Source organism: Amblyomma mixtum, chromosome 7, assembly GCF_055824585.1.
Source record: "Amblyomma mixtum isolate Tamu chromosome 7, ASM5582458v1, whole genome shotgun sequence".
NCBI lineage: Eukaryota > Metazoa > Arthropoda > Arachnida > Ixodida > Ixodidae > Amblyomma > Amblyomma mixtum.
In genome coordinates this window covers 35,640,798-35,659,283 of record NC_143018.1, presented here as the reverse complement: position 1 = coordinate 35,659,283, position 18,486 = coordinate 35,640,798, and the positions used below count along the sequence as shown (strand labels likewise).

Here is an 18,486-nt window from a genome sequence, read left to right as displayed (position 1 = left end):
TACAATTTTAGTGCCAAACTAAGCATAACAGGAAAACATGCATTGAAATAAATAACACAAATACAACACAAAAACAACTAGCAGTATTCTTTTATTTACAATATTCGGAGGTAAGGCAATGTCCTACCTCCAGTGAGAAATACTCCAAGTTTAGCGCAACAGTGCACGCAGACGACTGACTAGTAAAGCAGACGTGAAATAAATTACATCTAAAAGCTTGCAGCGAAAGGACCGTAAGCATGCACATTTTAATACATTCTCCCACTAACATAACAAAAATGTGACAGTTATGCGGAAGTAAGTACACTGTAGAGACGGGAGTGTGCCTGAGTGAGAAATCTGGCTGTTAATCAAATGCGGAGTCTGTTATGATTCGCATTTGACACATCATTCACACAAATACGTCTTATTACGTCATCTCATCCTAACAACACGTCGGAGAAATTGTGCGCACTTCAGCGAAAGGACTGTAAGCATACACATTCAATACATTTTTCCACTAACATAACAAGAATGTGATAGTTATGCGGGAGTAAGTACACTGTAGAAATGGGAGTGTGCCTGGGTGAAAAATCTGGCTGTTAATCAAATGCGGAGTCTGTTCATGTGATTCGCATTTGACACATCATTCACACAAATAGCTAATGTCTTAGTACGTCATCCCATCCTAGCAACACATCGAAGAAATTGTGCGCACATCAAAATGCATTTGGCCGAAGGCAAAGTCTGGACACCTCTGCTTCGACAATCTATAATTCCATCAACATTCCACGTCATATTAACATGCCACATGAAAAACGAATTTAAGAAAACAGTGCTGTCTCCCAAACGGAAGGAAGCTGTTCGCTTCCGTTAATCTATTTTGTTCCAAGGTCCATATCACTGCGCAGCAGCATAACCATACGCATCGCGTACTACTGTCACCACTTGATGGTATACTGCATCCTCAACCAGTCCTCAAGCTTCTGCAGTGGCCCACGCTTCCCCAGAAGACTTTTGACGGCAGAGTCAAACTTCTCGGAGTTGCGTCTCAGGTACATCTGGGCGTCTTGTTTGAGTAGGTCTAGCTTCTCAGCGCGGTTTTCGTCTAGTGTGATCCACTCTGAGAGGTAGGGATTGAAGCGGAAGTAGGAGTTTGGAGGCAGGAGATCCTGGACAGTTGTGTGCACCGCTGAAATGGAAAAGAGAACAAAGAAGATTTAGCACAGAACTAGGTGCGGCTTGTACACTACAACACAATAAAGAATAGAGTATGACCTGCTTTAAAAATAGAACCAATTCCAACAAGCCTGCATACACGAGACAGTTCAACAGCAAAAATGTAATGCAACTAGACAGAGTCTGCACATTGCCTGTCAACAACAGCAAGTATCAGCATGACACCCTTTCACACTTTTAAAAAGGCCATCAATGTAGCCATCTTAAAGGGATACTTAAGAAGGTATGCTGAACTGAAACCATGCAAAGCAAGCATTTCAGAAGCGTTATTCGCAGCCGCCGTGGTGGCTCAGTGGTTATGGTGCTCGGCTGCTGACCCGAAAGACGCGGGCTCGATCCCGGCCGAGGCGGTAGAATTTCTTTGGAGGCAAAATTCTAGAGGCCCGTGTACTGTGCGATGTCAGTGCACGTTAAAGAACCCCAGGTGGTCGAAATTTCTGGAGCCCTCCACTACGGCGTCTCTCATAGCCTTAGTTGCCTTCGGGACGTTAAACCCCATAAACCAACCAACCAACCAGAAGCGTTATTCACTTGAGAAGAATACTTCAAAATTTAATATACCAGACATTCGGATTGAATCAAATATTTTACTATTCGAATGATTATCAGAAATTATCGAACATTCGCACAGGCCTATAAAAACCTATGCACATCTTACCAAAGTTTGCTTAAACACCATAAACATTGGTAATTTTCATATTTTCTTTTAATGTTTCCATATTTCAAGACCAGCAACTTTCAATATGACCACATGTCTAGTATAGTGCGTAAGCTCGTGGCATCTTAGCGCACTAGGCTGTCTTGAGCAGACGGGACCGATTAGCACGCTGGCGAACATAATGGGGCATACCCTCGGTGTCAGTGGCACTGTCGATGACCTTGAGGATCTTCTTCTTGAGCGAGGTGAAGCCCTGGTCCTCTTCCTTCACTTGAGGGATGAAGCGACCCCCACCCAGTGACACCACGCACTGTATCGACTCGTTGGGCCACAGGAGCTTGGCCTCGTGGATCGCCACAGCCGTCGGGTTGTTGCACATCAGGCCTCCATCCTGGAAGAATGTTTTCTTTCTTCGTTACTGCTGCACTTTTTTCTCAAACAAGACGCCCATATGAAAACCACTGTTTTCGGTCACGATACCATGACAATGCATGGTATCAATTATTTGTTTCATTGCACTACTCACATGTCTGTGCATATGACTGCAAAAGCAAGCTGCCTTGCGATTAATTAAATTAAAGCTATGACTGCCGGCATAAGATGTACATTCAGTATATAAAGTTTTTGATCATCATCTTTAGCACTTAGATTGGGATGAAACAATGTGGTTTTTAAGACGGATTACTAATTTCCTGTTTGCATCTGCTATTAAAAATTTTTTCCCACAACATGGCCTCATACCTTACGTTCCTGCTTAACAAGCCCCTCGCAACCTCCATTAGTATAATTTTTTATTACATAGGGGCAGAGAGATTTTGTACCTTACAGCAAGGGTCACTTCGTTTGAAATAAGTTTTCTCCTAAAAGCACAGGAATATCACTTCTTAAAATTTTAAACTCACAGTGAATTCAGTTAATGAAAACTAACAGCTTCCCACACTATCAAGAAATAGCGTGAACGGCTAAGATTAAGCCCACAATAGCTCGTTAGCATCTGCCTGAGCTCAGCCATACAGCTACCAAGGAAGGCTACAAGGCTTTCTCAGAAGTCTGGGCTTTTACAGGATTCAGCTTTCGCAGATTCCGAGAAACCTGGGCAGCTCTCCTCAGTAGCCATGGGGCTGCGCTCAGGTAGATGCTAATGAGCAACTACTGCCTCAATAGAAACCTTCTCCACCTTGAAGAATCCTCTTAAATGTGCTGGACTAGTGTGAATAGCTTGAAGAAGACTAGGGGCATAGAAAAGTGCTGAGGGTGAAGAAGGAGCAATGCCGAGTATACGCACCTGGTGGACAAAGCCGTCGAGCTCGTACTCCTCGAAGTACCCCGGAGCAGCGCCCGATGCCCGGATCGCCTGCCACATCCTGTACTTGCAGCTGCCAAAGTAGTGCGACTCCACCCGGTGCGGAAGGTTATAGTTGCGGAACACGTAGGGCTTCAGCGTGGGCTGGTTCACAGCCACCGACACGGCCCCCACCTGCAGATTCGTTGCCAACAATACAATTTACTAGCATCAAGCTTTGAGCAGCTCTCAAACAGCTTTTCCCAAAGGTGCAGTTTTTCCATTTTATTTTTTTCCCAGAATGCAGTGATAGAGAGTTATGGCCTACTCTTGAAGTGCCTACTTTGGGGGGAACAGGAGAGGCTACTTGGAGTTCTTTTTTCATTGAAAAAACAAAGTGGTTTCCCTTTGGGAAAGCTTCTGACAAGAAGAAAAACGGTTCCCCCCCCCACTGTTCTCTTTTAAAATTTGCCCTTGAAACCACCCCTGCCGCAACCTAGTATACTCTGACATCACTCCCACAGTAAGGCTACTCTAACTGTACTGCCTAGAATTTTTAACTCCTATGGTTTTTATGCTACGCTGAAAACAGGGTAACAATTTATTTCAAGAGCTATCTAACCTCACAAGAAATAGTAACGTTTACGATACCCGGCATAACGAAACATGGTACATTCCAAAAACACGAACTAACTACGGAACCCAGGCACTAAGTTACAGACTGCCATCATTACTCAAATCACTCGGCAATATTACATGATCATTTGTGTCCAGCGATAAATGTCTGTGTGGTAAACTTTTTCATACTGTTTGATTTTAACTGTGATAATTTGTGATAGTTTTGTATTTTCCAAATTCTGTTTTGCATTTTTGATTGCTACTTCATATTGCTATGTTGAATTGTATAGTAAACTATTAATAAGCATTATTATTGTAACATATCTTAATCACTTGTAACCCTCATTGCTACTTCATACTCCAATGTCGAATTGAATACTAAAATATGTTTTTTAAAGGTGATCTTTGTACCATTTCCTAATCGTTGCTGTTGTCAAATTGTGTTTGTTACCAGAATTCATAACATATGTAGCCTTTATTAATAGGGAACATGGGCCCTGTCAAGCCGCGCTTTATCCGGCTTTTTGCCCATGTTCCCGACATTGTGTACACATGATGTCAAATAAATATGTCTGTCTGTCTGTCAGTGTGGGCTTCACACAAGTATGTCGTAATGACGAGTAACAGACAATGTAACACTTATTATCCAGTGATATTGCTCACCTTGGGACTGCAAGAATTTCTGGTGGTCTCAAGAAGTGTTTTGTCTTCAAATACTCGTCTGGTGAGGAAAGAACGGGAAAAGAAAGAAAACATGCATGGTTACCAGTAAGCCTTCCATAACAAAAGCTACTGTGCTCAACAGTATCCTATACTGCAGAATGGGACAAAACAATGCACACACAATGTAGAATACAATATGAAAATTCTGACAGCACTCATAACATTATGCGCCTTATGGTATCATTATGCACATCGTACAGTCCTGTTCATAAATTGCTGCTCTAGAAAAACATGCTTAATTGGACACTGCAGACAGGAGCTAGTCGGGAAAGGACAATAAATCTGGTTAAGAGATCAAATTAATATACTGCATCTTTGTAAGAAATAAGACTCCATGATAAGCTAGAGAGAAAAATGTATTCAAACTGGACATATGTGAAGACTGGAGCCATGTTGACACTTCTACGTGTAGGCAGCTGGCAGATGTCTCCATTCTCAATCAGGATGATAGAAAAAGACAACCTATTCCAGTCATTTAAAAGTCAAAACAAGTCGGTACTTCCATTGTCATGATCACTACTGGAAAGCATCTACACTGACACCTTTGGAAACAATCAAACAAAGAAGCGATCTGGGAGGCAAATTTATAAGAACTGACAAAACCGTTGTGGCGAGATTCAAAATTTGTTTTGTTCCCAGGGCCATCATTTGCCAAGCCAAAAGAAAAAAAAGTATCGAGTGATGGTATCAAATCAGTGGACTGTAGAGTAATACCCGTGCCACACGCGCACAAGAAATGGCAGTAAATGCTTAAGGCCTTAAGTTTGTTAATGCCATTATTTCCGGAGTTGGTGCTACACGTCCACATTTAATGCCATTATCGGAAGTGACGATGGCGATAACACTTGCAATGTAGTTAAGAGTTTCATCTGAATATAAACATTCTTAATGAGCACAGTATATCGGGAATGTTGTTCAAATGTAATGTAAAAACGATTTTCCAGAAAATACGGCTGTTCCTGCTTTACAAGTCGAAAAAGTAGGCATAAACTCGCATGTCAGCACATAACTCGAGAGTACCTGTCAATAAGGCTGTTTAAAACGGCGCTCTTCGCATCGAAAATGCGGTATAGATGCCTCATCTGACTGAAAGTTAAGAATTAACCATTTCCTACTGGTTAGGAAGTTGTTACTAACAAAGCTGCATGCTTTTCTGCGTGTGGAATGGGAACGAGAGTACACGTTGCACGGGCGAATGAGTTGTGGCGAACTCAGTAGGTCGCGAATGGCAGTAAGGCTAATGCCATTAAATTCATGCGTGTGGCACCGCACGAATGCCATTAAAACTTAAGGCAGTAAGCACTTAATGGCATTAAATCTGTCCGTGTGGCACGGGTATAAGAGGCTGAAATCTCACACAATTCTTAAGGGTCCTTTGTATGGGGGAACAGCTCAAACCGCCATACAGTAAAGACACCTTAGATTTCTTTGCATGGATCCATGTGGCATCAAGCTACCATCTACCATAGATTTTATGACTCCATCTGGTCTTTGTAAAGAAACAGATTTCGAAACCTTTTCCTTTCAAGTGATGCCACGAGATGGCGCAAGCTACTGCACTCACTTGATGGCGTCCGTCCAGTAGGAGGTGTCGTAGTAAGCGTGGCTCCAGACGAGTCGCCCCGTGCCCCACCAGGCATTCTGGCTGAACACCTCGAGGCTCATACTGCGATAGAGAGACTCGCATCGGTCCAGCGAGGTGTGGAGGCCACCCAGCAGGTAGCCCAAAATGGCGCCCGTGCTCACACCAGCCACATAGTCGAACAGCTCGTACACCCGCCGCCCCGTACACAGTTCCAGCTGGCGTAGCAATTCGATCGCCAGAATGCCCCTGCAATAGAGCAAGCCAAGGGATCAGCACAGTCAGCTCAGAGCGTTACTTTCCAGTACTTTTTACTTCCCATTAATTAGAAAGCTTATAATCTGGGTCCCTGCATTACGTGTTCAGACTGTTTTGAAACTGCAGATAGTGCTTCTGTTCAATTCAAATTTCTTGATCCTTGGTACAAAGCACGGAGTGAAGCACTTGCACACATTTCTTGATCCTTGGTACAAAGCATGCAGTGAAGCACTTGCACACGCTTTCTAAACAATGTACACATCCTCGTGACCATGGCTCTACCAATGATTCACGTTTGCTTTTTGAATTGAAAGCTTGACTACGGGACCTCGGGCTTCAATCGCAGACAGTGTAAATTTGACCTTCAGCTGAGTTAGAGGCCAAACCATAAAAAAGATAAAAAGAAATTGAATCAATATCCATGACTGGGAGTCAAACCCGCGACTGCACGAACAGATCTCCTTTAAGGGCCGCTCAGCGAGACCACCAGGCTATCGCCGCAGCCAACACGCATCGTGTCAAACTGCACGACACTCTCGCGCTGTGCATTGGAGAGCGTCGTCTTCATCAACTTCCATCTGCTTCGTCCCACGGCACTGCCTGCTCACCGTCGTCTTCTACGTAGCACAAATCCGTGCTTTCGCTCCGATTCGAATATGGTAAACATTCTCTGTAGTTTCTCACTAACATCATGTTAACAACGTGTACCAGTTTCTTGTGTACCTGAGACTTGCTTCCATTTCCTCATCCTGCTACAGCATAGCTTTACACGGCACTCACTTCTAGTACAGCAAGGAGACGAGCTAACTTCTAGCAAAGGCAGCTGAGGAGTCAGAGGAGATGCTGAATAACCAGAACAGACTCACGTTTTGGCATTCACACATGCATAGTGCTTATCAACAATGAACTGCAATTGAATATAAGATGACTGAGCAAGTGGTCCATGAGAGAGACTCACCTGGTGCCTCCGCCGTCGATGGAAAGGATGCGCAGGCCCCTTCCACCCGGAGGGTCCACGTAGCCCAGCAATGCCAGGGTCTCTCGAGCAGTGGCCGCCACAGTGCTGTTGCCACAGTACTCCCTCAGCCGGAGGATATGAGCAATGGCACGCTCCTAACGGATGGGAAGTGGATCTCGTCAAATGATAGCTGGGGGCAGTGCAACTCAGCAAGGAAAATCAACAGCAAACAACTGAAACAATTACTTTTACAGCGAGAGCTATTTATGTGGGCCTCTCCGTGGTGCCTCATTGAGGCAACAGGCTTCAGTGAGGCAGCAGCAAGAGCAGCTCTAGCTGAATAATGTGCTAAGCTTCTAAGCTTAGCTTAGCCCTTCCTTTTTTAGAAAACAGTCAGTACAAAAAAAAAGGCCATGTGAGCAGCCTCCTCTTGCTATACCCCAATGCTGGCAAACAATATGCATCAGTGCTTTCACTGGGAACTTACATTGGAGTTATATGAACATAGCCACCAATGATAATGGTCTAGAACTAATTTTATTCAGAGAAAGCTATAGCACTGCGTTGAACACAAGGGCAATGTGCAAACACCCAGGTGGCAACTGTTCACTAGCCCATTGTGCCACCTGGTGGTGCGGACAAGACATCTTTATTTTTATTTCTTTTTAAAGCCTTTCTAACATATGTCTGCACCTCCTGAATGCCTTTTTTGTCTTATTGCTAACATCAGAGAGTGTAGAGGGTGAAGAAAATTACCATAAATTGCTCGAACCAGATTATTTCACAATAATTTCTACATTACAGATTACTGAAAGGAGGTCTTGGCCTGTCATATATCGGTTTTTAACCCTTTCAGGCGCCATTTTTTGTTTTGACTGAAATCAATTATTTTTTCACCTAACTAGCATATTCAGGCCTCAAGAAAGGGAATTTGCTAGTTTTCGAGCGTGAAAGACCAGCAGGTCAGTTCTTACAACGATGTGGAGAATTCCGTACAAAGTGTCAGATTTGTTAGAAACAGTACCATCGAAATGTTCTCGTGTGTCAGGTAAACCCCCTAGTGATTGTGGAATCACCTTGTGTTTCGAAGATGCACATTACGCTTGAAACTGAGCAAAAATAATCCATGTTTTCACTCGCAGCAAAATCTGTCTGCACAAAAACGGCGGACAAAGAGCTACCTAGCTCACTGTTATGTGAAATATTACTTACTGTGTTCACGACATGGTACCAAAAAACAACTTATTTGCAACAAGAAGGGTGCTCAATTTGACTGAAATAATGAAATCACTGTTAACCCTTTCAGGCGCTTTGTACACAATTGTGTAAGCGGCAAACTTACAGCTTTTTTTGAGAAACTGGAGCACTTAACAGTGATTTCATTATTTCAGTCAAATTGAGTACCCTTCTTGTTGCAAATAAGTTGCTTTTTTGTACCATGTAGCGAATGCAGTAAATAATATTTCACATAAGAGTGAGCTAGGTAGCACTTCGTGCGCCGTTTTTGTGCAGACAGATTTTGCCGCGAGTGAAAACATCGATTGTTTTTGCTCAATTTCGAGCGTAATGTGAATCTTCCAAACACAAAGCGATTCCACAATCCCTAGGGTGTTTACCTGACACACGAGAACATTTCGATGTTATTATTTCTAACAAATCTGACACTTTGTACGGAATTATCCACATCGTTGTAAGAACTGACCTGCTAGTCTTTCACGTTCGAAAACTAACAAATTCCCTTTCTTGAGGCCGGAATATACCGTGTTCTGCAACTTTATCGGCACAGGTTTGAAAAATTCTCCCGCCACAACCGTTGGCTCGTTTGTGGTGAAACCGCGCACAAAGCTTCCTTATTGTTGTCCGCTTTAAGGCATACTAAGTATAAAAGTGGTACTTACCAGGTTTGGTCACGCGAGATGCGAAACCAGAAGCACCCGTGTTGAGATCGAGCCGTCGTCATCGAATTTCTGCCGAAATGTACTGGTGGCGCCATCTGGCATCGCTGAAGGAAAGCGCCGCGACGGAAGCGCCGAGGCGAGCGCTGCAGCGAGCGTGGCGGCTTGCTTTGAATGCGTCGTTCGGGCAACGTCGTCTGCTTAAGTACGTGAATGACGACGGCTCGATCTCAACACGGGTGCTTCTGGTTTCGCATCTCGCGTGACCAAACCTGGTAAGTACCACTTTTATACTTAGTATGCCTTAAAGCGGACAACAATAAGGAAGCTTTGTGCGCGGTTTCACCACAAACGAGCCAACGGTTGTGGCGTGAGAATTTTTCAAACCTGTGCCGATAAAGTTGCAGAACACGGTACTACTTAGGTGAAAAAATAATTGATTTCAGTGAAAACAAAAAATGTGGCGCCTGAAAGGGTTAAGTGCTCCATTTTCTCAGAAAAAGCTGCAAGGTTGCCGCTTACGCAATTGTGTACAAAGCGCCTGAAATGGTTAAAGTTTTCAAATTGGTTTTCAAGGCCATTTTAATGAAATGAAAAGTTGTTAGTTCTCGAAACGGTCGCTGCACTACAGTAAGTCCGGGGCACGGAAGAGTGTCCCCACCTTGACAAGTATGCACAGGCTACTGGGGTAGTTCATGATGTGATTGTTGAGCTCCTCCAGCCTCGCCACCTGGGACGGTGGTGACGTGGCCGCCACCACCGATTTGAGCAGGGCGCGCGACGTCCGGTCTATTTCCGCCTGGAGGAAAGCGGGCAAGGCAACAACATCAACAGGAGTGAAAGACGTAGATAAATAACGGTGAGAGGGGGGACAAACTGCACTGGAACAGCGTGGGTAGCAAGAGTAGATAGGTAGATAAGACAAGCGGTCATGTTTATTACGCAATTCAGAGACGTGAGAGATAAGACATGAAAACACCGTCAAACGCTTCTGCACCAGCTTAGATGATAACCTGCCCGATTCGCAACATCATCAATGACCAAGGGAGTACACAAAGCACTGGAAAGCTGCGGCCTTGGTTCTTTTATCTTGGATCTTTTATGACAGCTTCACAACGAGCATCACGAATGGAAATGAGCAATGGCACCAATGCACAGTCGAAAACAAGCTGCAATTAAAAGAATAACACAATCTGGCGGGCTAGTTGGTGGCAATCCATACGATTTCAGCAGCGCGAACATGGTTAGGAAAAGACAGAAGAAGGACAGCGCTCTGTCCTGTCCGCCTTCTGTCTTTTCCTAACCGTGTTCACGCTGCTGAAATCGTATGAATTAAAAGAATATGGGCAGTAAGTTCTTGCTTGCGTGTTTTCTTGTCCCAAATGACAGGTTATACGTTCTTATACATGGATCATTCCGTGGTATTTCTGTATGACCTTAAATAATTTGCTATTGAATTTTTCTTGACGCTGTTGCAGTTTCAACAACTAAACAATGACAGTGACATGTAAGGCCAAATATTTTAGGGGAATCCCCCAAGGTGGAGTAGATTTGTAATAAGGGAGTAATTACTCATTGACGTCCACCCGAGCGCAGCCATACGGCCACAAAGGAAAGCTATACAGCTTTCACAGAAACTTCGTAGTTAAAGAAAAATTCGTCCTGGACCCGAACCCCGGACCAGGACGAATTTTTCTTTAACTACGAAGTTTCTGTGAAAGCTGTATAGCTTTCCTTTGTGGCCGTATGGCTGCGCTCGGGTGGACGTCAATGAGTAATTACTCCCTTATGACATGTAAGGCGTGTTTAGGTGACAGGAGACATAAAACCAGCAATATAATCACAAATATGCCTTTTAATTCGTTGCAATGCTTAAGCCAGCCGGCTTCAAGAGCTGGAATTTCAACAAACAATGCATCAGCGATTATATTACAATTTTTTTCGTGCCTCATGTTTTAAACACACCTAACACGTCACAGCCATTTTTCGTTTGATGACACCAAAACAGCATCAGAAAATAAATTCAATTTCAAATTATTTAATGGTCGTAGGCAAATACCATGTGGGGCCCATGTATTCTAATGTATGTCTTATGCGGCATTACAGAGAAGAAATAATGCAAGTGGAATGAGGTGTCTATATTTTTTTAAGGCCACAGTGCCTTGAAGTGCCAAAGGCAGTGCCAAGAGATAAAAACAAACAAAACAGAAAACATGGGGCTGCCACACATGCAGTGATGTCTAATAAACCCAAGAGTTAACTGGAGTCATGCAAAGGAGGACATATGCGCACCTGAGGCATAGCCGGAAGCTTGGTCTTGATGTCCGCAGCAGACACCTCATCTTTCTTCTGAGGCTTTGGCTTCTCATCTTCCGCAATTTCCATTTCAGACAGGATCTTGTTCACCTCAGACTCTTGTGCTCGCGCAAACTCCTCAACGCTCTTTGACGGATCTTTGACTGTCAGCTCCCCTTGTACCACGTTTCCGCGGTCAGCACCAAACATATTTTTATCTTCTGCTTGCACAACACCAGACTGTGCTGTCAGGTTTTCCTCGGTGCTTGACCTAGGCACGATGGCTTTGCGGAGCCGGTCTCGCCATGAACTACCACTTTCGGACGGTGTCTGCCTCAGTTCTTCAACACTCGGTGTACTTTCACCCGCAGGGCTCTGCGACACCGCCTGGGTTCCCAGATGGGTTGTTTCCTTCTCCTGCAGGCTTGGCTGTAGTGACGCACTACTACGTAGCAGTATCTGGGCCATCCTGTGCACATGAGTGTCCCTGAATGCAACTACACTGTCCAAGAACATACGGATGTTCGCTCCCAGGCGTGCCTTCTTCTGGAAGCGCTCCAGGGAGTTGGCGATCTTCGACGTCCCGTAGGGGTTTGGCATGGACTTCGAGGTGCTGTTCTGACGAGCCAGCAACAAGCCAGGCTTCCTTTTCAACCTGAAATGACAGGCTCTGTGAGTGCGCAATATCTCAACAGCATATACGCACGCACCTGATTTCATAGGATTAGTAAAGAGCACGATCAATGCACCCAAGAGCTCAAAAGACGAAGCAGGAAAGGGGTTCACGGTACGCGGGTCTGTTAAGCTGGTATGCATGTGGCAATTGCGCGATAGCGGATCGTTTCTGAAACCCAATAAATACATTCAGGTGTTGCTATATTCACTACGCCGATTACCTTTGTCTTTGTGCGCTTCTGCCAACATGGCTGGGTCCGCAGTGCAGTCGTTTCCTTTCAAACGCTCGTTGGCGAAAACATAACAGCTGGAACCTGCTCTATCGTAGATGCGCGAAATTGCACAATTATCTGGCGGAAAACTCTGCGCCGTTGTGAGGCACTGACCAGATTACTCAGTTGTGCCTAAGCGTATTTCAACACCGCGACGATTGCGCTTGGCGCCACGGAGAGAATTAACCGACTTCCTCGATCGACGACATTCAGGCACGTAGTACCTACATACGTTCGCCAGCGGTGGCACCGGTGCCGACAGCTTTATCCGATCCTCGAAGTGTTAGCTCTCACTTCTGACACAGAATACGCGCTGTGTCGACAAAGATAGCGTCTGAGATAAGGAGCCAGCTACGTGACGGATGTAACGCTCCCTCCCCATGCAGTAAACCATATCCGAAACCACCGATGATGTAACGATGGCAGTCGCGCGCGACATAGGGTATGCAGCTACACTGCGGGTCGCCAGCGACAAGACTCGTCAGGCGAGCAAGGACGACCACATCTGGATTCGTTTCTCGTAACCAAATAATGCTCACCTGCTTAGCGGTCGACGCCAGTAACTGTTGGAGCGGGCAATCCATGTCCTTCGGGTCAACATCGTGATCAGCTGCTGCTCGCTTCGCGATTAACGTTAATTTCCTAATACCTACACAAACACACACCCCAAAGACGAAATCGTCAGCTTGGTCGGGTCGGACGAGATATCTTGTTCCCCATATTTAACTGATAATCGCGCACACCTCCGGGAGCCAGGAGCTCCCCCATCAACAACACAACCGACGCATGATGGGGGCTCGCCTCACCTCGGCGGCTGGTGCGAGAAATGACGTCACGGCAATCGCCTGATCCTCGGCCACGTGACCATAACACAAAGAGGCGATGCAGACGACGCGGTTCGCCTTGTCGCTGGGCGGTAGTAGCCAGTCATAAAACGCAATTACTGTCTCCGCGAGACGTGCACGTGATACATAACTCGCTGCAAGCAGTCATGTGCGGAATGTTCTAGCGCAGCTGAAGCTCTAAGTCGTGTGAAGGAGCGCGCAAGTGTTAAATGCGGAAGAGATTTCGCCATAGCACGGTGGAAGCCCTTCCATTGGTAGCACACACAAACAGCTAGCGCCACCATCGGCCCTGTTGTGACGTCACTGTGGGCTTTCCACATCGCGGTAACCAAAGGGTCCAAGTGGTCCAAGCTGCAAGCGAGCTGCGTGTGCCAAGGTAATGCAAACCTGAAATACCAAATTGCCGCATACTTCTGGCATGTGGCGTGACCCAAGCTTCAGAACATTAAAAAGTTGAATGGGTGACCAAACAAAACTTCTCAGAACGCGAAGAATGGGCGACAAGAGTTTCAAGCGCTCTCAATTAATTAGTGCGGCGCCATTAAAAGTTCTTGCCCAGGTGTTCGGAGTTATATACTGCGAAACGAAAAAACAAATTTACGCACACCTTAGCGTGGTAGCTTGTAAGTGTACTTACACTGAAGTTACGCTGAAATTTCAGGCCACATAGGTAGCCGTTGTGTAAAGTAAGCTTCGCCACTAGACTTCAACGCTTTGCAATGAAAGAGACTTTTCTTCAAGTTGCACGTGAAATATTTGTCGGCTAGTGAAATTCTCATGGCGTGTGCAAGTCGCCATTTGGATGCGCAGCACTCAGAAGTGCAAAAAAATGAATTCAAATGGGCAAGTGAACTCAGCACAAGAACTCTGAAACCGAAACTGCAACTCGTTTTCTTACGCTGGGCTGGAAGGGGTGGCGAAAGCTCGACAGAAGAATTAGAGGCAGCCATGTGTTAAGAAATAGACGGGAGCGTACTTGCTCGCATCTGTTGAAATAGTATCACGTGGAGAAGTTCGCCGAGTGACAGCTCTAGTGCGAACTAAAGTAAAAATAAATTGCCGTCAAAAGAAAAGCGTCAAGAGCTACTGCGGCCGCCATCTTCTCTCACGTGACGTATGACGTTGTCATGGCGGCGGACAGCAGCCGTGTAGTAAAAAAACATGGCGCCGAGTGAAAGCCATCCGTGAGCGAGGGATGTAAGCTCTCCACTGATCGGTATCACCTGCCCGCTTGTATGCCGCTCGTGGGCAGCAGCTCTCAGCGATTCCGTCCTGCTCCTTCGGCCGGCATAGTCGGCCGGCTGGCTGCGTCCGGAGCCGCGGGAACAGTCGTCGCGTTCGACGGGTAATAAAAACAACAAGGCCGACGCTTTGTATCCCTTTCGGCGACCATGGCGGGTCGCGGAGCGCTCAAGTCCCAGCCCGGCTCGGCCGCCTGCTCCTACGAGGGATTTGACAAGCTGACCAGCAGCACGCTCAAGGTGAGGCGTTCGTCGATCGCGGATTGTTCGATTGCCCGAGCGCTTCTTCTTCGCCGTTCGAGCCGCTGTGTGCGCGCGGGCAGCGATTCCGAAGTGCTGTGCCGTGTTCGAGAGAGACCTTGTATTGCCTCGCTGTGAATAAGAAAGCGCGTGCGCCCTCGAATGGAGCGTAAAAATGAGGGGCGAAGCGCTGGAAGCGGCGCCCACGTTTGCGCGAGCTGCGTTACAGCGATTCCTGCAGCGAGTCGACGTTGGCGAACGAGCTAGATACATTTGGCACTTAGTTTCACTGGGATCTGCGGCAGCCGTGTCTAACCGAAACGTGCTTGCATGTTCTCTCATTTCTCCGTGCACGGACCCGTAACTTGTTCACGTGCATTCGTTTGTTTGTGCATTCGATTTCCGTTCGATTCGGTTCCCGATCGCGTTCGGTTGCGGTGATGGAGATTCCGAACACGCCGCGATTCCGTGAAATAGTGTCACGGCTAGCCGCAACAATTTGTCTGTAATGATCGCGCGGCAGTAGCGCTCGGCACGCGAGTTGAGTTGACCGGGTTTTTTTTCTTGCGTTCTTTCTGTGGACTCCACCCGGCCGGTACGGGATTTTTCTATCGAGTCCTTCGGCTAGGCGCGCTCGTAGAGAGCGGCTATCCTATCAGCTCTGAATATCGCCCCCTCTTTTATGAGCGGCGACGGCGGCACTGGACTTTCGTTACGGGTTGCTTTTCGCTGTTCGGTCTGGGAACGATTGGCTATTTCAGCCAGAAAACCGCGGCTGTGAAATGCTTCATCGAAAGGTGAATACACATTAATCCCCCCTTCTTTTCTTTTTTTAATTGAGATTGACGGACTTCTTTACTCACACGCGAGCTTGTGACAATCGTTCTGAAAGTGCTGTTTGTATTTGGTAAACTTGTTATTGCTTAATATTGATTCATTGAATTGATAGATCCTGCTGCAGTTATAGTTATAAGCTGACAGTAGAAGAACGTTGCTTTCAATGTAGCTTATGGTTTCGCTGCATTTGTCAAGCAGTGTCTTGAAATCTGGTTCATGATGGAGCACTGTTTTCAATTTTTGATGCCTGGCTTCTGCCGCAATTTTATTCCTGAAAGACCGGAGAGCGGCAAGGGGCAGTTCAGTCCATATGCTAATTCGAATCTGAGTAGATCATGCATTTTTATTAGTGCTTTTTGTCTCATCCATGCGTTTTTCTTTTATTTGCAGAGGCATCCAAAGATGGAGCTAAGCAAAGCAGACCTCCTCAAGCTGCTCAGCGTGCTTGAAGGAGAACTGCAGGCCAGAGAAATCGTGATTGCTGTGCTGAAGGTGAGCATTCGCGCATTTTCTTCCCCTGTGCTAAGGGTTGGTGCTAGCAGACACATGGCAAATGCTGAAAGTTATCGCTTGCGATTGCTCTCCGCATTATCCCTCTGTGTTTTTTAAGTTTTGCATTATTTATGTACAAACAGCGTTCAGCACTGCCTTTTTGTGTTACGCTTTCAGCTGTCCTTCGTACTGTTTTTTTTAGTAGTTTTGGGTAGATATAGGGGAAATCTGTTGGATTTAGTCAGTCTGTGGCCTTATTTTATTGCTCAGTCGAGGTATCTCATTTAGTTTGCCTGGCGTTGGGTACTGCTACAAGCTGTGTTTGCAGCTGAATGCTTGTGGGTTGTATCTACGCTGTAGAGTGCTTTGTAAGAAACTTACTGAAGCTATCGATAAAATGTGTTTTTGTATTAGTTTAGGCTTTCACAGTGTGGCTTCAAGTCTACAACAATGATGAAAAGAGAAGCAGTCTGTTAATGTAGTACTTAACAGCGATTGGGGCAAATTTCATTTCTGAAATGTGCTTGAAATACACTTGAACATACTTGTGCATGCTGTAGCTTTTTGTTGGCATGTTCCACCGTGTTATCTAGGTGTCTCTTCAAGCTCTTACTCTTAGGAGTCTGTGCCTTTGTAGCGTTCACAAAAATGAAATTGCAGTGGTTTGAAGTTCAGTGTGTATCGCCGTCATGAGATGTCAGTCGTAATGGGGTCTTGACTTTTGTCACAGTTGGCAGTGGTTGGAACCTTGTGGAGTCAGTAGCTGAGCTGAAATTCACTCTTAATTCTGGTTAATCTCAGGCTTCACACACTCAAGGAAGTTTTTTTTATTATTATTATTTTTGTTGCTGTCTAAAGTTTCAGATTTGTATTTACAACTTTGCTTTTTATGTCTGAACAGTTGGTGTGTACTATTTACATCTCTCAATGCAAGACGTGATTGGCTGTTTTTACGCCGCGAAGAGTCATCATTTTGGAAACCTGTAAATTGAGCTAGCTCGAAGGCACCTCAGTGATTCTGCAAACCTGCAAGCATAAATTTAAAGTGAATGCTAATGTGTCATTTGAGAGATCTCTGACTTGCCCTAAACTAGAGATTGGGAGCCTCTCTTGTGAGCCTGGCCCCAGAGTGATAAGTTAGCTGTTAATGACTTCATTTTCTCAAAAAGTCTGATTTTTGTTGTTCTTGCGAATCTCCCCACAACCGACAAAATATTTATTCCGCAGACAATTTCCAGCAATGTGACACAACAAGTGCTGCTTTTAAACTTTTTGTTCACCCAATGATGTGAGCATTAGTGATCGGAAAATGTTCTGAAACTGCAACTTAAAATTAAGTCATATAACAAGAAGAAAAATCGCAATTCTTGCAGTGTATATATCACTTGGAACAAAATTATTAACAGGAAGGCAGAGATTAAGCATCATTTCTGTTTATTATGAGATAACATAAATGTTACAACGCGAGTCACTCAAGCAAACATGAGCCCAGTTTTTTTGCTTTTAATTGGTGTCGCATTGGTGCAGATCACAGCACGAACGACATGAACAAAAAGAGGGAAGGTGGATGAGGCGTACACAATACTATGTTTAACTTGTCCATCTTTCGTCGCTGCTGTGATCTTAGCAGAATTGTTTACCAGCATATCAGACCTAAACTCTCCAGGGTTTGACTGCAGGTGTAAGACAGTACTTAGATCTTAATGTTAGAAGCAACCTGTAATTTACCACGTGGCACATATCTCACTTTTTGTGCTGCTGCACCTCACGCCATGGCAGTGTAGAAATGTTTGGCAACAGCTTTGCCATTACCATTAGTCATAAAATTTGTTTGCAAATAAAATTCTACTGATTGAACAAACAAGAATGCTAAGCTATGCTGTCACTTTTGTTTTTCTTCTAAGCGCGCAGTGGAAATGGTCAAATTTGCTCACCTTTTATAGGGTGCCCTAACTGTGTGACATAAGCCTTCACTACAGTCAAAGCTGGTGCGATTTCTTGAAAACAAAAAGGATATTCAAATGCACAGTGTTCAAGACTATTTCCAGTAGAAATACCTCTCCGAACAGCTTGAGCGAGCAGTGGAAGTTGAATCAAGTATGCTACTGCTTAGACAGCTAGCACTGACGTCATACTGGCTGCTGTGTTGATAGACCAGCGGCATGGCTATGGCCTGTTTGTTCATCCAGTCTATTTTCTTCTGCCTGTCCCATGGAAGCTATGCTTTGTCCACCATCATGGCACCCTTGGCGTTACAGAGAAGCTAGCTATCGAAAATGGACTCATCTGTTGCTTTAGTAACAGAGATGTGCAGTTAGTTGTGCACATCTAATGGTGATGCTGTAATGACCATTGTTTTGCATAGCGATGGGTGGCAATGGGTAGCGATGGGTTCAG

At 45.3% G+C, this 18,486-nt stretch overlaps 2 protein-coding genes across 5 annotated transcripts in view; one reads left to right on the top strand and one right to left on the bottom strand.

Annotated features, from left to right (window-relative positions):
* Positions 1-72: 72 nt before the first annotated feature.
* LOC149335650 (calcium-independent phospholipase A2-gamma-like) lies at positions 73-13,433 on the bottom strand. Of its 3 annotated transcripts, none has more exons than XM_089552247.1 (9): positions 13,241-13,433; positions 11,485-12,142; positions 9,854-9,991; positions 7,298-7,452; positions 6,064-6,330; positions 4,440-4,497; positions 3,162-3,353; positions 2,069-2,267; positions 73-1,171 (listed from the first exon to the last, which is right to left on the bottom strand). In XM_089552247.1, the coding sequence occupies exons 2-9, from the start codon at positions 12,085-12,087 to the stop codon at positions 921-923; spliced, it is 1,863 nt and encodes a 620-aa protein (XP_089408373.1). In that variant the 5' UTR covers positions 12,088-12,142; positions 13,241-13,433; the 3' UTR covers positions 73-920. The 3 variants fall into 3 exon arrangements, with proteins under 3 accessions (XP_089408373.1, XP_089408371.1, XP_089408372.1); XM_089552245.1 differs by lacking the exon at positions 13,241-13,433 and adding an exon at positions 12,974-13,234; XM_089552246.1 differs by lacking the exon at positions 13,241-13,433 and adding an exon at positions 12,384-12,637.
* An 851-nt stretch (positions 13,434-14,284) lies between these two features.
* Positions 14,285-18,486, top strand: part of LOC149335649 (uncharacterized) — a 32,014-nt gene continuing 27,812 nt past the window's right edge. The window contains exons 1-2 of one of the 2 annotated variants that reach the window (XM_089552248.1): positions 14,285-14,760; positions 15,988-16,089. In XM_089552248.1, the coding sequence (XP_089408374.1) occupies positions 14,671-14,760; positions 15,988-16,089 (192 nt within the window). In that variant the 5' untranslated portion in view covers positions 14,285-14,670. The remainder of the gene's footprint in view (positions 14,761-15,987; positions 16,090-18,486) is intronic. The other variant, XM_089552249.1, reaches the window with a different exon arrangement.

Bases quoted from the DNA above. Each gene is read 5' to 3' on its own strand.
- LOC149335650 (XM_089552245.1), bottom strand. From the start codon at position 13,035: ATGTTGACCCGAAGGACATGGATTGCCCGCTCCAACAGTTACTGGCGT. The intron at 6,331-7,297 runs GTGAGTCTCTCT...GCTCTATTGCAG, and splicing joins ATCGACGGCGGAGGCACCAG to GGGCATTCTGGCGATCGAAT. The intron at 3,354-4,439 runs GTGAGCAATATC...ACGAATCTGCAG, and splicing joins GAAATTCTTGCAGTCCCAAG to GTGGGGGCCGTGTCGGTGGC.